The 15,620-nt window shown below is 35.4% G+C and overlaps 1 protein-coding gene across 1 annotated transcript in view; it reads left to right on the top strand.

Moving 5' to 3' along the window:
- Positions 1–912: 912 nt before the first annotated feature.
- The window catches only part of OTOP1 (otopetrin 1), a 231,884-nt gene continuing 217,176 nt past the window's right edge, over positions 913–15,620 (top strand). Inside the window, exons 1-2 of the mRNA XM_053700296.1 lie at positions 913–1,255; positions 6,518–6,654. Of these exons, the coding sequence (XP_053556271.1) occupies positions 913–1,255; positions 6,518–6,654 (480 nt within the window). The remainder of the gene's footprint in view (positions 1,256–6,517; positions 6,655–15,620) is intronic.

Below are 15,620 nucleotides of genomic sequence, written 5' to 3'. Positions count from 1 at the left end.
GCGGTCTTTCAGCTAGACTGGTTAATAGAATTCCTCCTCTGTCTACCTCATAGAGGTGTTACTGCTGAAATCCTAACCAGCTGCAGGCTGGATCCTACTGACGTCTGCAGCAAGAGCAGTCCTATAAGACTGATCAAAGAAAAGGCTCGAGACAAAAAGGAAAAAGAAAAAACCCATGTGGAAATAAAACACAACAGGTTTTCTTCTTGCTGTTGTAGGACTGAGCAACACTCCTGAAAGCCTAAAAATACCTGTGGTAAGATGCACAGAGACTGCTTTATTTTAATCGTAGATCTAATAACTTACTATACATAGACGTTAATTTTTTATATATTTTTTTTTATTAAAGGAAGTTTGTGGCATATCAGTTTAGAATTCTGATTTTGCTACCTTAATAGCTTGCAAGAACATCAATAATACTTGTATGTAATATAGCATGTCTGTGGATAATTTATTTTAATGTATATATGCCTGTGTGTGTGTGTATATATATGTATATAGTGTATATATTTTAACCTGTAAATTAAAAGCTGGTTTCTAATAAACCTTTATTAAAGGGACTCAAAACTGTTCTCTCTTATTTAAAATTTTCAAAATGTATTACTCTATTTTTTTTTAAAAGATTTGATAAATTAACCAACTTTTTCGGCCAGTGAGCAGTAGATACCTAGGTATCACAAACACGTACTTCCTGTTAGTTACTTTTTACATTTAAACAGATTTTACTTAACTTTTTGACATTTAAACAATATTTTTAAACATTTGACAACTGCTCTTTCATACAAATAATAAAAGCATTTTGAATACAATGTGCCTTTAACCATGCTACTCTATTGATTTAAAAATAATGTCAATTAAAAGGCCATTAAAGCTTTTCATTGGTGTTCATTGCATTTCAGATAACTAAAGAGAATGTCAGAAGAAAATACTGTAGATGCTCTGTCTAATACTAATAACCAGCAGCAGAAGCTAGAAGAAAAGAAATGCCAACTGAATTTAATTCAAAACTATCCCCAGAAAAACGCAGAGGTCCTGAGCAGTCAATATGGCTTCAATATCTTCCTGGCTGGGCTGCTGCTGATGTTTGCCTGGGCTATACATGCTGTGGGGATAACGGACAGAGATCTGCTCTCCTACCTAATTACCCTTATGCTGATTCAGCTGATTTGGATGCTTTGGTACATTTTTAGAAGTTATTCACCAAGAAGGTCAATCAAAGAGAAAGATACTGATGCTGGTGCAAGATGGTTAAGATGTAAGTACCCCTGAGGTCTCTTTTTTACAACTTATATCACTCAATATTTATTTATTTTATATATATTTAATTTAGTCTTTAAAGGGACAGGGAACCCAATTTTTTTCTGTCTTGCTTCAGAGAGAACATACAATTTTATGCAACTTTCCAATTTATTTCTATTACCAATTTTTTTCTTCGTTTTCTTGCTATCCTTTAGTGAAAAGCAGAGAGGCAAGTTCAGGAGAGTGCACGTGTCTGTATCACTATATGGAAGTGCTTCAGGCATGTGCTTGCTACCTACCAAGGTATCTCTTCAACAAAGAATAACATGAGAACTAAGCAAATTTGATAATAGAAGGAAATTGGAAACATTTTTTAAAATTGTTTCCTCTATCTGAATCATGAAAGGACAATTTGATGTTTCATGTCCCTTTAATGAGGGAATGCTTCAATATTTATCCTATCTATCTATCTATCTATCTATCTATCTATCTATCTATCTATCTATCTATCTATCTTTTAGAACTTCCATTTTCCACTTAATATATGGCATTTAATCACATACTTAAATATTATTTCATGCATTTGAAGTTGTGACATGTGATATATGATTAACCTTCTGGTAGTATTAATTTCAAGCAACAATGTGCTAATATATTTGTTTTATTGCTAAATGGGACAAATTAAAGGGACAGTCTACACCAGAATTTTTATTGTTTTAAAAGATAGATAATCCCTTTATTACCCATTCCGCAGTTTTGCATAACCAACACAGTTATAATAATATACTTTTAACCTCTGTGATTATCTTGTATCTAAGCCTCTGCAAACTGCCCCTTTTTCAGTTCTTTTGACAGACTTGCAGTCTAGCCAATCAGTGCCTGCTCCCAGATTACTTCACGTGCACAAGCACAGTGTTATCTATATGAAATATGTGAACTAACACCCTCTAGTGGTGAAAAACTGTTAAAATGCAATCTGAAAGAGGTGGGCTTCAAGATCTAAGAAATTAGCATATGAACCTCCTAGGTTAAGCTTTCAACTAAGAATACCAAGAGAACAAAGCAAAATTGGTGATAAAAGTAAATTGGAAAATTGTTTAAAATTACATGCTCTATCTGAATCATGAAAGTTTATTTTGACCTAGACTGTCCCTTTAAAACACATGCAATATGGCTTTGAAAGAAAGAATGTTTGCAATGCATGTGTATTAACAATAATACCTCTAATAAAAAGCTACCTCTGTTTCATTAAAAGCTTTTACTGTGCATGTAGACTCAACATATGTGCATATGCTCCGTGCACCTGCATTCAGCCACCGAGCCTGCTCTGAGAGCTGATGGTACAGTACATTGCATCAGCAATTAATCTGCAAAATAAGACACCTCCAATCGTCTCAGTATGTGCAGAGTTTAAAAACAGGTGGATGGATCATGTGTACATATTGTTCGCTCCTTTTTAAAGCTTTGAATGCAGCTTCGAGCTCTTGAGGTGAAGGTTCGCAACCACAGTTTCAGAAGATTTGGTTTTAAAACAGCTGCTTCTTAAAGTGTCTGCAACCTCAGAGATCGCTAAGTAAAAGATTGTGACTCATATGCCCGGGATGATTAATAAGCCCTGCTCTCACGCGATTGGTTGCTAGATGGCAGGGGGTGGAGTTGCACAAGAAAATTCTTGCAGTGTTAAAGGGCCATGATACCCACATTTTTTCTTTCATGATTTAGAAAGAGAATGCATTTTTAAACATCTTTCTAATTTACTTCTATTATCTAATTTGTTTTATTCTCTTGATATTCTTTGCTGAAAAGCATATCTAGATATGCTCAGTAGCTGCTGATTGGTTGCTGCACATAGAAGCCTCATGTGATTGGCTCACCCATGTGCATTGCTTTTTCTTCAAATAAGGATATCTAAAAAATGAAGCAAAATAAATAATAGAAGTAAATTGTAATGTTGTTTAAATTTGTATGTTCTATCTGAATCATGAAAGAAAGATTTTGGGTTTAGTGGCCCTTTAAGTCTGGCGGATGCTGCATTAGATTCCGCGAATGCGAGAGGACAGGTTCCGTTTCTGGAAATATTCTCAACCCACACTTTTGTGTTCACCCTTGTACTTTATGTTTGCTAATACATGTGTATTGCAATAATGTTTGTATTCAAAACTGAAATGTACTCATACATTTTAATATTGACTGTTATTTCCCTTTAAAGTAACACCCTACCAGTAAAATATAAATAAATACAAATTGTTTTTATAAAATGTTTACTTGAGGATATTTAATTTGTATTTTTTTTAAGTGATCCCCCTACCGTTTATTGTTTAGCTTGTGTTAAAGGGACACTTAGGTTAAATTAAATTTTTATGATTCAGATACAGCATGTAATTTTAAACAACTTTCCAATTTACTTCCATTAAAAAGAATGTGCACAGTCTTTTATATTTATACTTTTTGAGTCACCAGATCCTACTGAGCATGTGCAAGAATTCACAGACTATACGTATATGCATTTGTGATTGGCTGATTGCTATCACATGGTACAAGGGGAGTGGAAATATACATAACTTTGAAATTTGTTATAAAAAAATCTACTACTCATTTGAAGTTCAGACTAAGGGGCCCATTTATCAAAGGGCTTGCGGACCTGATCCGACACTGCGGATCAGGTCCGCAAGACCTCGCTAAATGCGGAGAGCAATACGCTCTCCACATTTAACATTGCACCAGCAGCTCACAAGAGCTGCTGGTGCAACGCCGCCCCCTGCTGACTCGCGGCCAATCGGCCGCCAGCAAGGAGCTATCAATCAACCCGATCGTATTCGATCGGGTTGATTTCCGGCGGTTCCTGTCCGCCTGCTCAGAGCAGGCGGACAGGGTTATGAAGCAGCGGTCTTTAGACCGCTGCTTCATAACTTGTGTTTCTGGCGAGTCTGAAGACTCGCCAGAAACACGGCCCTTCAAGCTCCATACGGAGCTTGATAAATGGGCCTGTAAGTGCTATTGCATTGTATTGTTATCTTGTATTTGTTGATTATGCAAATCTAATGTGTTGACTGGTCCTTTAACCCCTTAAGGACCAGCGACGTACCCTGTATGTCGCTGGCCTTTTTTTGGGACTTGATTGTTTTATACCGTGGTCTTGCCACCAGCGTTGAGACTGCTCTATTCCACAAAGCCTTCTGGAGGGAGGGCATTAATAGCGTGTTCTTGCTAGACTTGTGCTATTATGTCCGGAAAAAACCCTTAACGACCAGTGATATACAGGGTATATTGTGGTCATTAAGGGGTTAAGGGGTTTTTTAGTCTTATCTATAAACGCTGTTATCTAAAGGGCTGTGTATTCATTCACTAGGTTTTGAAAAGCATCACCGACTGTGGTCTGATGTAATAAAGATTAAAGGGACACTGAGCCCAAATTTTTACTTTCATGATTCAGATAGAGCATGCAATTTTAAGCAACTTTCTAATTTACTCCTATTATCAATTTTTCTTCGTTCTCTTGCTATCTTTATTTGAAAAAGAAGGAATCTAAGCTTTTTTTTTGGTTCAGAATTCTGGACAGCACTTTTTATTGGTGGATACATTTTTCCACCTATCAGCAAGAACAACCCAGGTTGTTCAACAAAAATGGGCTGGCATCTAAACTTACATTCTTGCATTTCAAATAAAGATACCAAGAGAATGAAGACAATTTGATAATAGGAGTAAATTAGAAAGTTGCTTAAAATGTAATGCTCTATCTGAATCACGAAAGAAAACATTTGGGTTCAGTGTCCCTTTAAAGGAAGATGCTAAAACTAATATACACATCTCAAACAAAAAATCTTCGTATGAAATCAATGATTTAAAAGCTGCGATTTTGTGATAAAAATTTGCATAGTTTTGCAATCTAGGAACATACCATTTTAAAAGCCTCTTATGTTCTGTGGTGTAATTATTTGAGGAAATATATAAATTATGTAATCAAACAATCACAGTGTAGAATGTTTGAGGGTTAGGCTTTTAAAACCTGAAGCTTGTATTTTCATTTCTCAAAGGAATTGGAAAAAGTACACATAGCTTATGTTAAATGTATATTTTTGTTTTTACGTTAGTTCTTTTTAATGCCTTAGATTCACATAATCACAGCATTATCATGTGTTATTGGTGCTTGGTTTTACAGAGTGAATGCTCACAGTTGTATTTATTATTTAAGCAGTTTCAATATTTGTTTTGAAAGGGCAAACAAATTATTGTTAGTGAACTGGAGCAAAAGTAAATAAATATATTAAATGGGACATTAAAGTCCAAATTTTAATACTGCATTAAAATTGATTGTAAAAAAAAATGTTATAATGTAGTTTTATTTAGTTTTCGTTCATTTTTCCTATGTTTATCCACTGGTCTCCCTGGTGAGGTTGCAGGAAATCTGCAAATATGACTGTAATGTGCGAGTGAATGCTGGATTGATTCAAATGAGCACAGGAAACAAGATAAATAAACATGCTTAATGGAAAGGGGTATGTCCCTGAACTGCAAAATAATGCAAAAGTTTCAAAACAAAATGAGTTTAATAAATTATTTTAATTTAAATTTTATATAAGAACAATCTTCATTGTTATTGCTAAATTGGTATCTTATACTATGAATCTCTCTCTCTCTTCCACCTCTTTTTTGTTATATTGTTATCTTTCGTTCTTTAGTTATTTTCCTCTCTGTATTTCTCTCCCTCCCTCTTCTTTTTCTTTCTCTCTATTTATAGAACTAATTACTTTCATATCTCTGAAATTAGTCAGATAGCAATAATGATGACTTTGTCCTAACTGCTATCTTAAAATCTACAACTGTCCCTTGTCATCTTTATTACGTATTTAATGACTGTTTTTCCGAGCTACCGCTGACAAGAATCAAAGCAATATGTTAAAATATTAGAAAACAAACATGCCAAAAAATGGTTAATCTTTGCAGGGGTTAAATTTATAGGGAAGAAATTGAATTTGTTTAAAAATATGTTCTAATGAAATAGTGAATTTCATTTGAATTTTACAGTAGACAGTCACTCTCAGCCTTTTTTATACAAGTTTGCTAACTACCTTCTTTAAACATATGGTAAAGTGTTATTTATATACATAAATATCATATTTTCTCAGACATCTTAAAAAAAATAACTTTTTTTTACTAATATGGTTTCCTTTTTAAAAAAAATAATAAAAAAAATTTAGATAAACATAACCCTCATTTTATTAAATGGTTGTAAATCTCAATATGTTATGCTTAAATATTTATTTTCCTTTCTTGTAAGGTGGTATCACTTTATTTGCTGTGATCACTCTTATTTTGGATTCCTTTAAAATCGGATATTATATTGGCTATTCCGAGTGTTTGTCAATAACTGAAGGGATATTTCCTGTCACACATGCTGTGCATACACTACTGCAGGTAGGTGCGCTATAATCATACTTTTATTATTAATAATATTTTTTAAAGGCATATAACACAGATAAAGTTAATGACTGCCATTAAGTATCTACATTTTAATCCTACAAAAATATATATGTTGCATGATTGCATGTGCATTTTGTCAAAGGGCAGGTTTAGAGCATGAATTGACCATTGTTCATTTATAAAAGCCATTCACTCTTAATTGTTGGTTAGTACATATTTATACGTTTTTCTCCTTTCATTAGAGATCTTCTGTCCTAAACCTGTTATTACAATGTTTCTGTTGGTTGTAATGAGTCACTATATATAATATTACTAAAAACCTAAAAAAAGACTGAAATTGAGTAAATTAATTAATGTAAAAGATATTTTGTTCATTTAACTTTTTTTATTACAGTGCAATACACATATTGAATTTATTTTAATAAACAATGTTTTAATCGTGATTTTAGATTTCAATTTAGGTAACCCACATTTTAAGTTCAATAGTAATGGCTGAATATAAGTTAAGAAATCACTTTACGTTTAGCAATGAAATATTTTACTGGTTGGTTCATAGGAATTTAATTATTTAACAATAAAACAACAACCTTTTGTGTTGATTAAATATTTATGTTTAAAAAACATTACAATAAACTCAGATTATTTTATCTATAATATATATATATATATATATATATATATATATATATATAAGTATTGGTTGGTATATGGTTGTGTGTCTTCCTGGGGCAGGTAGAAACTCCAAAAATCTGTGATCAATGTTTATTAAAGAGACACTAAACCCAATTTTTCCTTTCATGATTCAGATAGAGCATGCAGTTTTAAGCAACTTTCTAATTTACTCCTATTATCATTTTTTCATTCTTTTGCTATAGTTATTTGAAAAAGCAGGAATGTAAGATTAAGAGCCAGCCCATTTTTGCTTCAGCACCTGGGTAGCATTTGCTGATTGGTGGCTAAAGGTAGCCACCAATCAACAATTACTACCCAGGTGCTGAACCAAATATGGGCCGGCTTCTAACCATACATTCCTGCTTTTTCAAATAAAGATAGCAAGATAATGAAGAAAAATGTATAATATGAGCAAAAGACAAGAGCCATACCTAGGACTGGGACCAAAAATATGCTTGAACATTTAAAGATGGAGTAGCCCATATTAGTTAGACTTCTTTTAGATAGGTAGCTATAATAGACCAGATCTCTTGTCATGCAGCACCTCATCCAGACTGAAAATGTACTTTCTGTTTTACAAAATAAGAAGACTGTAAGCTTTACTATTGTTACCCATATAAAGAGAGGGTGGTATATAGCAGCAAGGCCCACATAAGAGCCCGACCCACCAGGCATTTGCCCTGTATATCCTATGGCCAATCCAGGCCTGTCCATGCCTGTAAAGGTAAACCCCACAAAAGGTAAAACTATATCTAACAAAGCTGCCATAGTAGGAAACATTGTTTTGGGTGACATTGGCGGCTCCACATAATTGTCTACCTGGCAGTCAGAATTAAAGTAGTAAAGAGTGCACTATTGTCTAACAGGGACATCATTTTACTTAAAATACATTCATTAATACCAGGTCCCTTCTCACTTATTTGAATGTAAAGAATCCACTCTCTAAAATACTGATATGTTTGTTGGCCTTCATAGCTATTAAATGACTGTGTGGCAACAGGTGGCAATGGGTTCCTATGATTAAGCACCACTGAGGGCTTGAAACGCGTCAGGACAGTACTCATTGTATTCCTGCATGTATATAGACTTTTTAATTGTCTCCTAATAAAGTTTGTTTTTTTACTTTCCCTCCGAGTGCTCAGGATTTTGCTTTTCCTGGCAATGGGTGATTATCTTATACTCACAAATAATTAAGACTTCTGATTGGAGAGAATGCAACATTCAGAATGACCTAAATGGGAACTATATAGGGAAATGAATAAATAGGACACCAACAGTGAAACTTCGTTTAAAAAAAAATAAATAGCTGAGGGGAAAAGGCCAGATATAAACCCCCTGCATATATACAGTAGATGCAGGTTACTTGAATCTTCTGGCATTTAGCCACATCCATGTCTATCTATCTGTATTGTATATGTTCTTCCAACTTAAATACATGCCTAAGATGAAGCTAGAGATTGTCCAGTAAAATTTCTCTTGAGCCATATAAAAATATATGCTTTATATAAGCTTTATGAAACAATGAAATTATGTCTAGAAAAAGCATTTGAATTGCCTTAGCATCCTCATTTTTAGCAATGTCCAAAGGGCCACAGTCTGAAAAGAATGCATCATATATTAGTGTGTGTATGTGTATAATCACAGCAGGAATTTAAATACTCAGACGAGCTAGTCTGAGTATTTAAAAAACTGCTGATCTACAGGGATTTTCACGCACAACCATTTCTAGGGTTTACAAAGAATGGTCCAAAAAAGAGAAAATATCCAGTGAGCGACAGTTGTGTGGACCAAAATGCCTTGTTGATTTCAGAGGTCAGAGGATAATGGGCAGACTGGTTCAAGATGATAGAAAGTCAACAGTAACTCAAATAACCACTTGTTACAACCAAGGTATGCAGTATACCATCTCTGAACGCACAACACGTCAAACCTTAAAGCAGATGGGCTACAGCAGCAGAAGACCACACCGGGTGCTACTTCTGTCAGCTAAGAACAGGAAACTGAGGCTACAATTCACACAGGCTCACCAAAAATGGACAATAGAAGATTGGAAAAACATTGCCTGGTCTGATGAATCTAGATTTCAGCTGCTCCATTCAGATGGTTGGGTCAGAATTTGGCGTAAAAAAAAGTAAAAAGAGGGTGCTAAACAACTTAAGATATCTAAAAAAACACAGTATTTTATTCCTATTAAAACACAAGATAATTTTTTAGGGACCTCTCCCTGTTGATCAATATTCCATAAAATTTATAGCTAAAACACAATAAATAAAATCAGTTTTATAAATCAATTGAGCATATACCACCAAGAAACAAGGTACTGTTAAAAGTGAGAAAACCATATTGCTTAATGGCTATTATTGAGTCCTTGTGTGTTAACACCTTGAACAGCAGTATGTAGCAAAAGTTAATTCATGTGTCCGTAAAACAACAACAAATATACCTGGGACTCCAGATCTTATGTATTATAGCCAATTACTGATTGAAAAAGTACCCACAATTCAGTCTTTAGTTATATCCTTGTACACATGTACAGATAATGGCAGTTTATAGCCACATATAAGTTTTGTATACTCTTAGGCTTTTACCTACAAGTTAACAGCGTGTTTGAGCCTTCCGATGTTAGACAGCGTTCATCTCAGACAAGCAGTCTGTACTCACATGACCTTCCCGTTGAAGATTCCGCTCAGCATTAGATGTCAGACCAGTGCTGCTACTCTAATTGGTTCAGATTCCAAGAGTGTTAGTTTCTGATACAATGTTAATTTGGTTGATGCAGTAGTGTATATTTATCATACACATCACCAAAGCAGCCAAAACTAATCTACGGGTTTCACCCTACTAGAGGGCTTTATCAAGATAAGGTTATGATTAAGGGATAATTTCCCGAAACGTTGCCACAACCTGTTTGTACCTCCATGGGAGAAGAAGTTTAATAAAATTTGTTGAAAAGGAAGGTGCTGTGGAATTTCTTGTTTTCTGCATCTACAGAGGTTTGACAGTCCCTCACTCCACTTACATCTGAGTCTACCTGGGAGCTGTGCACTGTTTTGTTTGTGATTATTGATAAAGCCCTCTAGTAGGGTGAAATGCGTCAATTAGTTTTTCGCTGTGTTGGTGATGTGTATGATAAATATACACTACAGCCCCGCATCTTGTGGATTTTATAACCCAGGTTATGGACAGAACTTCATCATATACTTTGTAATTGTTGCCTGCGTGCATTGAGCATTAAGTGTGGGTTTAAACAGGATAACATAAGGATACAATATCGTTACCATATTAACATTGTATCAGAAACAAATCAGCTGTAAAGCAATACGGTTTTCTCACTTTATACAGTACCTTGTTTCTTGGTGGCATATTCTCAATTGATTTATAAAACTGATTTTACTTATTGTGTTTTAGCTATACGTTTTATGGAATATTGATCAAAAGGGAGACATACCTAAGAAAATTATCGTGTTTTAATAGGAATAAAATAGTGTTTTTTAGATATCTTAAGCTGTTTAGCACTCTCTTTTTTCTTCTCTCTTTTTTTTTTTACATAGTTTGATACAATAGGGAAGGAGTTGTATCTTTTAGAGGAGTGTGATATCAGAGGCCTAGCGCATTACTAATCAGTATTATTTCAGAATTTGGCGTAAACAACATGAAAGTATGGATCCATCCTGCTTTGTATCAACGGTTCAGGCTGGCGGTGGTGGTGTTATGGTGTGGGGGATATTGTCTTGGCATACTTTGGGCCCCTTAGTACCAATTGAGCATAGTTTAAATGCCACGACCTACCTGAGTATTGTTGCTGACCATGTCCATCCCTTTATGATTAAAGTGTACCCATCTTTTGATGGCTACTTCCAGCAGGATATTGCACCACGTCACAAAGCTCAAATCATCTCAAACTGGTTTCTTGAACATGGCAATGAGTTCACTGTACTCCAATGGCCTCCACAGTCATCAAATCTCAATCCAATAGAGCACCTTTGGGATGTAGTGCAACAGAAGAATCACATCACGTATGTGCAGCTGACAAATCTCAGCAACTGATGAATGTTTCCAACACCTTGTTGAATCTATGCCATGAATAATAAAGTCAGTTCTGAAGACAAAAGGGGGTCCAACCCGGTACTAGCTAGGGGTACCTAATAAAGTGGCCAGTGAGTGTGTGTATGTGTGTATATATATATATATATATATATATATATAAACAAAGAGGTATCAGCGCACATCCATTTTCCAAAGCACAACATATTTTTTACTGCTGCAAAAAATTGCCTGCAAATACATCAAGAGACAACTATTCTTTTTTAAATAATATTGGGAACTTAGTCACACAATATGGCCATATTCTGCTTAGCCAGTCACCACTTTCAAGGTGCCCCAATTCGACTGGTCCTACTCTACAGTCCTTTTTGCCACAGAGGGCTGAAACATTCCTGCTTTTACTCTTCATAATAGAATGAGACTCCCTGGCTTTTTATTCACAACTCTATAACACTGTTATGAGCACACCTGAACTTGGGTGGGGTGCTTAAACCAATGGGAGATGGTCAGTCTCCCTGGTAATTTTAAATACAAATACAAAATTTGTTTTTTTAGCACACCTTACAAAAAGTTTAAATCCACATCTGGGAGTGCTGCTAATATGACCCAGTAATTACACAAACAAAGAGGTATCAGCGCACATCCATTTTCCAAAGCACAACATATTTTTTACTGCTGCAAAAAATTGCCTGCATATACATCAAGAGACAACTATTCTTTTTTAAATAATATTGGGAACTCTGCTTAGCCAGTCACCACTTTCAAGGTGCCCCAATTCGACTGGTCCTACTCTACAGTCCTAAAGCTGAAACATTCCTGCTTTTACTCTTCATAATAGAATGAGACTCCCTGGCTTTTTATTCACAACTCTATAACACTGTTATGAACACACCTGAAATATATATAATAGTTAAGAGCTATAAGTAATAGAATGAGACTCCCTGGCTTTTTATTCACAACTCTATAACACTGTTATGAACACACCTGAAATATATATAATAGTTAAGAGCTATAAGTACAATGTTAGGTATGTGTGTGTGTATATATTTTATATACTGTATTTATACTGTCTGTGACAGTAAAAACTTAAGAAGATGTTTACATATGCATGTAGTCAGAACAGACCACGTTTGCCTCACATCTAATGCATAATCATTCAAAAAAGATAGAGAAAATAAAATGCATATTTTCCATATGCACCTTGTAATATTTTATGATGTCAAATGTACAAATCTTCTTTAAGTAAGTAATGTTATATGTACTCACTAAATATTTGAAAGTGATAAAACTAAGCCTAATGTGTTTTCACATAATCCTTCATGCATATGAAGGAGGATCATCTAAAAATGCTGAGAAAAGGTTTTGCTTGAACAAATGTTAGCTGAAATATGTTTAACTTTAAATTGAAACCACAATATTAGCCGTGGCCTTTGAACTAATGCTGATATAATCCATTGGTTTATTCAGCAATGGAACCTCTATTTGTCAACAAAAATGTACTGCATTTTGAAATGCATCTATTAAGTGAAACACAGGGGAGAGCTCATAAAAGGGGACTAACCTGCAAATTGTTGTACAGTTGAGAACTTTGTCTACTATTTGCGTGGTAACCAGACCTCCAACTGTCCCTATTTGAGAGGGACAGTAGCTCTGTCTATGTTCTTATTTGCAGAATTTCCCTAAGCCCCACCCACAGAGTACCCAGACACAACCACAAACTACCCAGACACACCTACTGAGCATCCAGCCATAATCCCACCCACTACCCCACCTCCTCCCAACACAACTCCTTCCACAAAACAGTGTTCCATCAGCATCCTGATACCCAGCCGCAAATGTTGTGAGGTATGGGATAACTGCAACTGGGATATACAGTTAGAAATCAAGCAGTTAGAAATCAAACAGTTATAGAGGGAGACAGAGAGAGAGAGAGAGAGAGAGAGAGAGAGAGAGTAAGGTAACAACTGTATAATCTCCAGTAAAAATGTGGATGAAAATATCTGACAAGGCCACATTATGAGATATGTGACCCTTTCACTTATCCAGAAATATATATGTATGAATAAATAGAACATGTTATTCTTCTATGTAAAGAACATTGGAATGTGAAATATTAATATTTTGAGTCAGGTTAGCGCACTTGAGAAAATGCGATCAGGTTTGTGCACGAGTAAGGGTGTTCTTTTTTTTTTCTTCTCATTTTTCATGCTCTATTGAAGTCTATGGAAGAATACTTAATGCGGTCGTGATATTGTAACTTTGGCTTTTTTGCATGCGTCAGGTTAGCGCATGATTGAAAATGTTTTACTTTCAATTTGTACTATGCTTGCTACCCAATGCACACAAAAAGCTGAGGTCAAGCGCAGCTAGAGCTGTAGTGATAAATAGTGCTCTTTTCATAATTTAGCCCTATGTTTTCAAAAGCATTGTCAATGTTCCATCTCCCTTCTCTGCATTCTAATGCAGCTGTCCCCTCTGAAATCCTAGTTTTTAGCCAAAGTTGAGGAAATATATGTTCAACCCCACTCCTCCATCTACCACTTGCCAGAACACCCCACAGCCTCTAGCTCTGATTCATTTTTTCTGCACTTATATCTTTCAGCTCTTCAATCTGTACAGCTGTTGTTTCCTTCTACTTCAAACAACCTTTGATCATGTCTATCCATCGATCAATGAAAAAGTTATCCTTTGTCCCTACCTGTGTTGTGAGCTCTCATCCTATATTATGGGGGAAGGGAGAGTATTTATTTATTTTATTATTTATTTGCAGCACTGAATACATGGTCATTAGGGTATACATACAATACAATTAGCCTTGACAATGTATTTGTTACAGGAGGAGGAAGTTGATCTATAGACCTTACAATCAGTGTTAATTTCGTCAACTAATACTAGATTAAAATGAGCATAAAACTAAAGAAATTCGGATGACTAAAATACGACTAAAACTAAAATGACATATTAGTCAAAAGACTATGGCATCTATTTATCAAAGCGTCAACTTTTTTGCATTCGGCAGCACCAATATGTTAGCCTAAGATCGCCTAACATCACTGCCACGGACCTGAATACGTTCTCCAAAGTTAAAAAATTGCATTTTAGTCAAAAGACTAAAACTAGGAAGTTATTAAATAGTTAATAACTATTTAATAACTATTGTACCTAGTTAAAATAAATACAAAGTTGCCTGTAAAATAAATATAAACCCTAAGCTAGATACAATGTAACTATTAGTTATATTGTAGCTATCTTAGGGTTTATTTTATAGGTATTTAGTTTTAAATAGGAATTATTTAGGTAATAATAGTAATATTTATTTAGATATATTTAAATTATATTTAGTTAGGGGGTGTTAGGGTTAGACTTAGGTTTATGGGTTAATAAATGTAATATAGTGGCGGCGACGTTGGGGGCGGCAGATTAGGGGTTAATAAATGTAGGTAGGTGGCGGCGGTGTTGGGGGGGCAGATTAGGGGTTAATAAATATAATATAGGTGGCGGTGGTGTAGGGGGTGGAAGATTAGGGGTTAATAAGTATAATGTAGGTGGCGGTGGGCTCCGGGAGCAGCGGTTTAGGGGGTTATAAGTTTATTTAGTTGCGACGGGGTCCAGGAGCGGCGGGATAGGGGTTAATAAGTTTTATTTAGGTGGCGGCAGTGGCGGGACTGCAGATTAGGGGTTAATAAGTATAATAAAGGTGGCAGATTAGGGGTGTTTAGACTCGGGGTACATGTTAGGCTATTAGGTGTACACGTTCCCATAGGAATCAATGGGATATCGGGCAGCAGCGAACATGAGCTCTCGCTGCTTTCCGACTCCATTGATTCCTATGGCATCCGCAGCCTCCAGGTACGCTGGGCTGGAATAGTGCCGAGCGTATCTGGTAGTTATTTGATAACTTCCAAAAGTAGTCAGATTGTGCCGAACATGCGTTTGGAACATCTGTGGTGACGTAAGCATCGATCTGTGTCGGACTGAGACCGGCGGATCGTATCTTACATCACCAAATTCTACTTTTGCCGGTTTTTAGGGTTTGATAACTAAGGCGAATCAGGCTCGCCACAAATACGCTGCGGAATTCCAGCGTATTTGCGGTTGACGGCTTGATAAATACATGCCTATGACTGAAACTAAATAAAAATTTGCTGTCGTTATGCAAGGTGTTATAATCAATCTATATCTAATTACTGCTCTTTTGAAAAGAAAAAAAAAAGTATATAATGAGCTTGGAAGTTCTAGAGCAG

Source organism: Bombina bombina, chromosome 2 (genome assembly GCF_027579735.1).
Source record: "Bombina bombina isolate aBomBom1 chromosome 2, aBomBom1.pri, whole genome shotgun sequence".
Taxonomy (NCBI): domain Eukaryota; kingdom Metazoa; phylum Chordata; class Amphibia; order Anura; family Bombinatoridae; genus Bombina; species Bombina bombina.
Note: the sequence above shows the minus strand (reverse complement) of the source record. Positions and strands in the feature narration are given on the sequence as shown.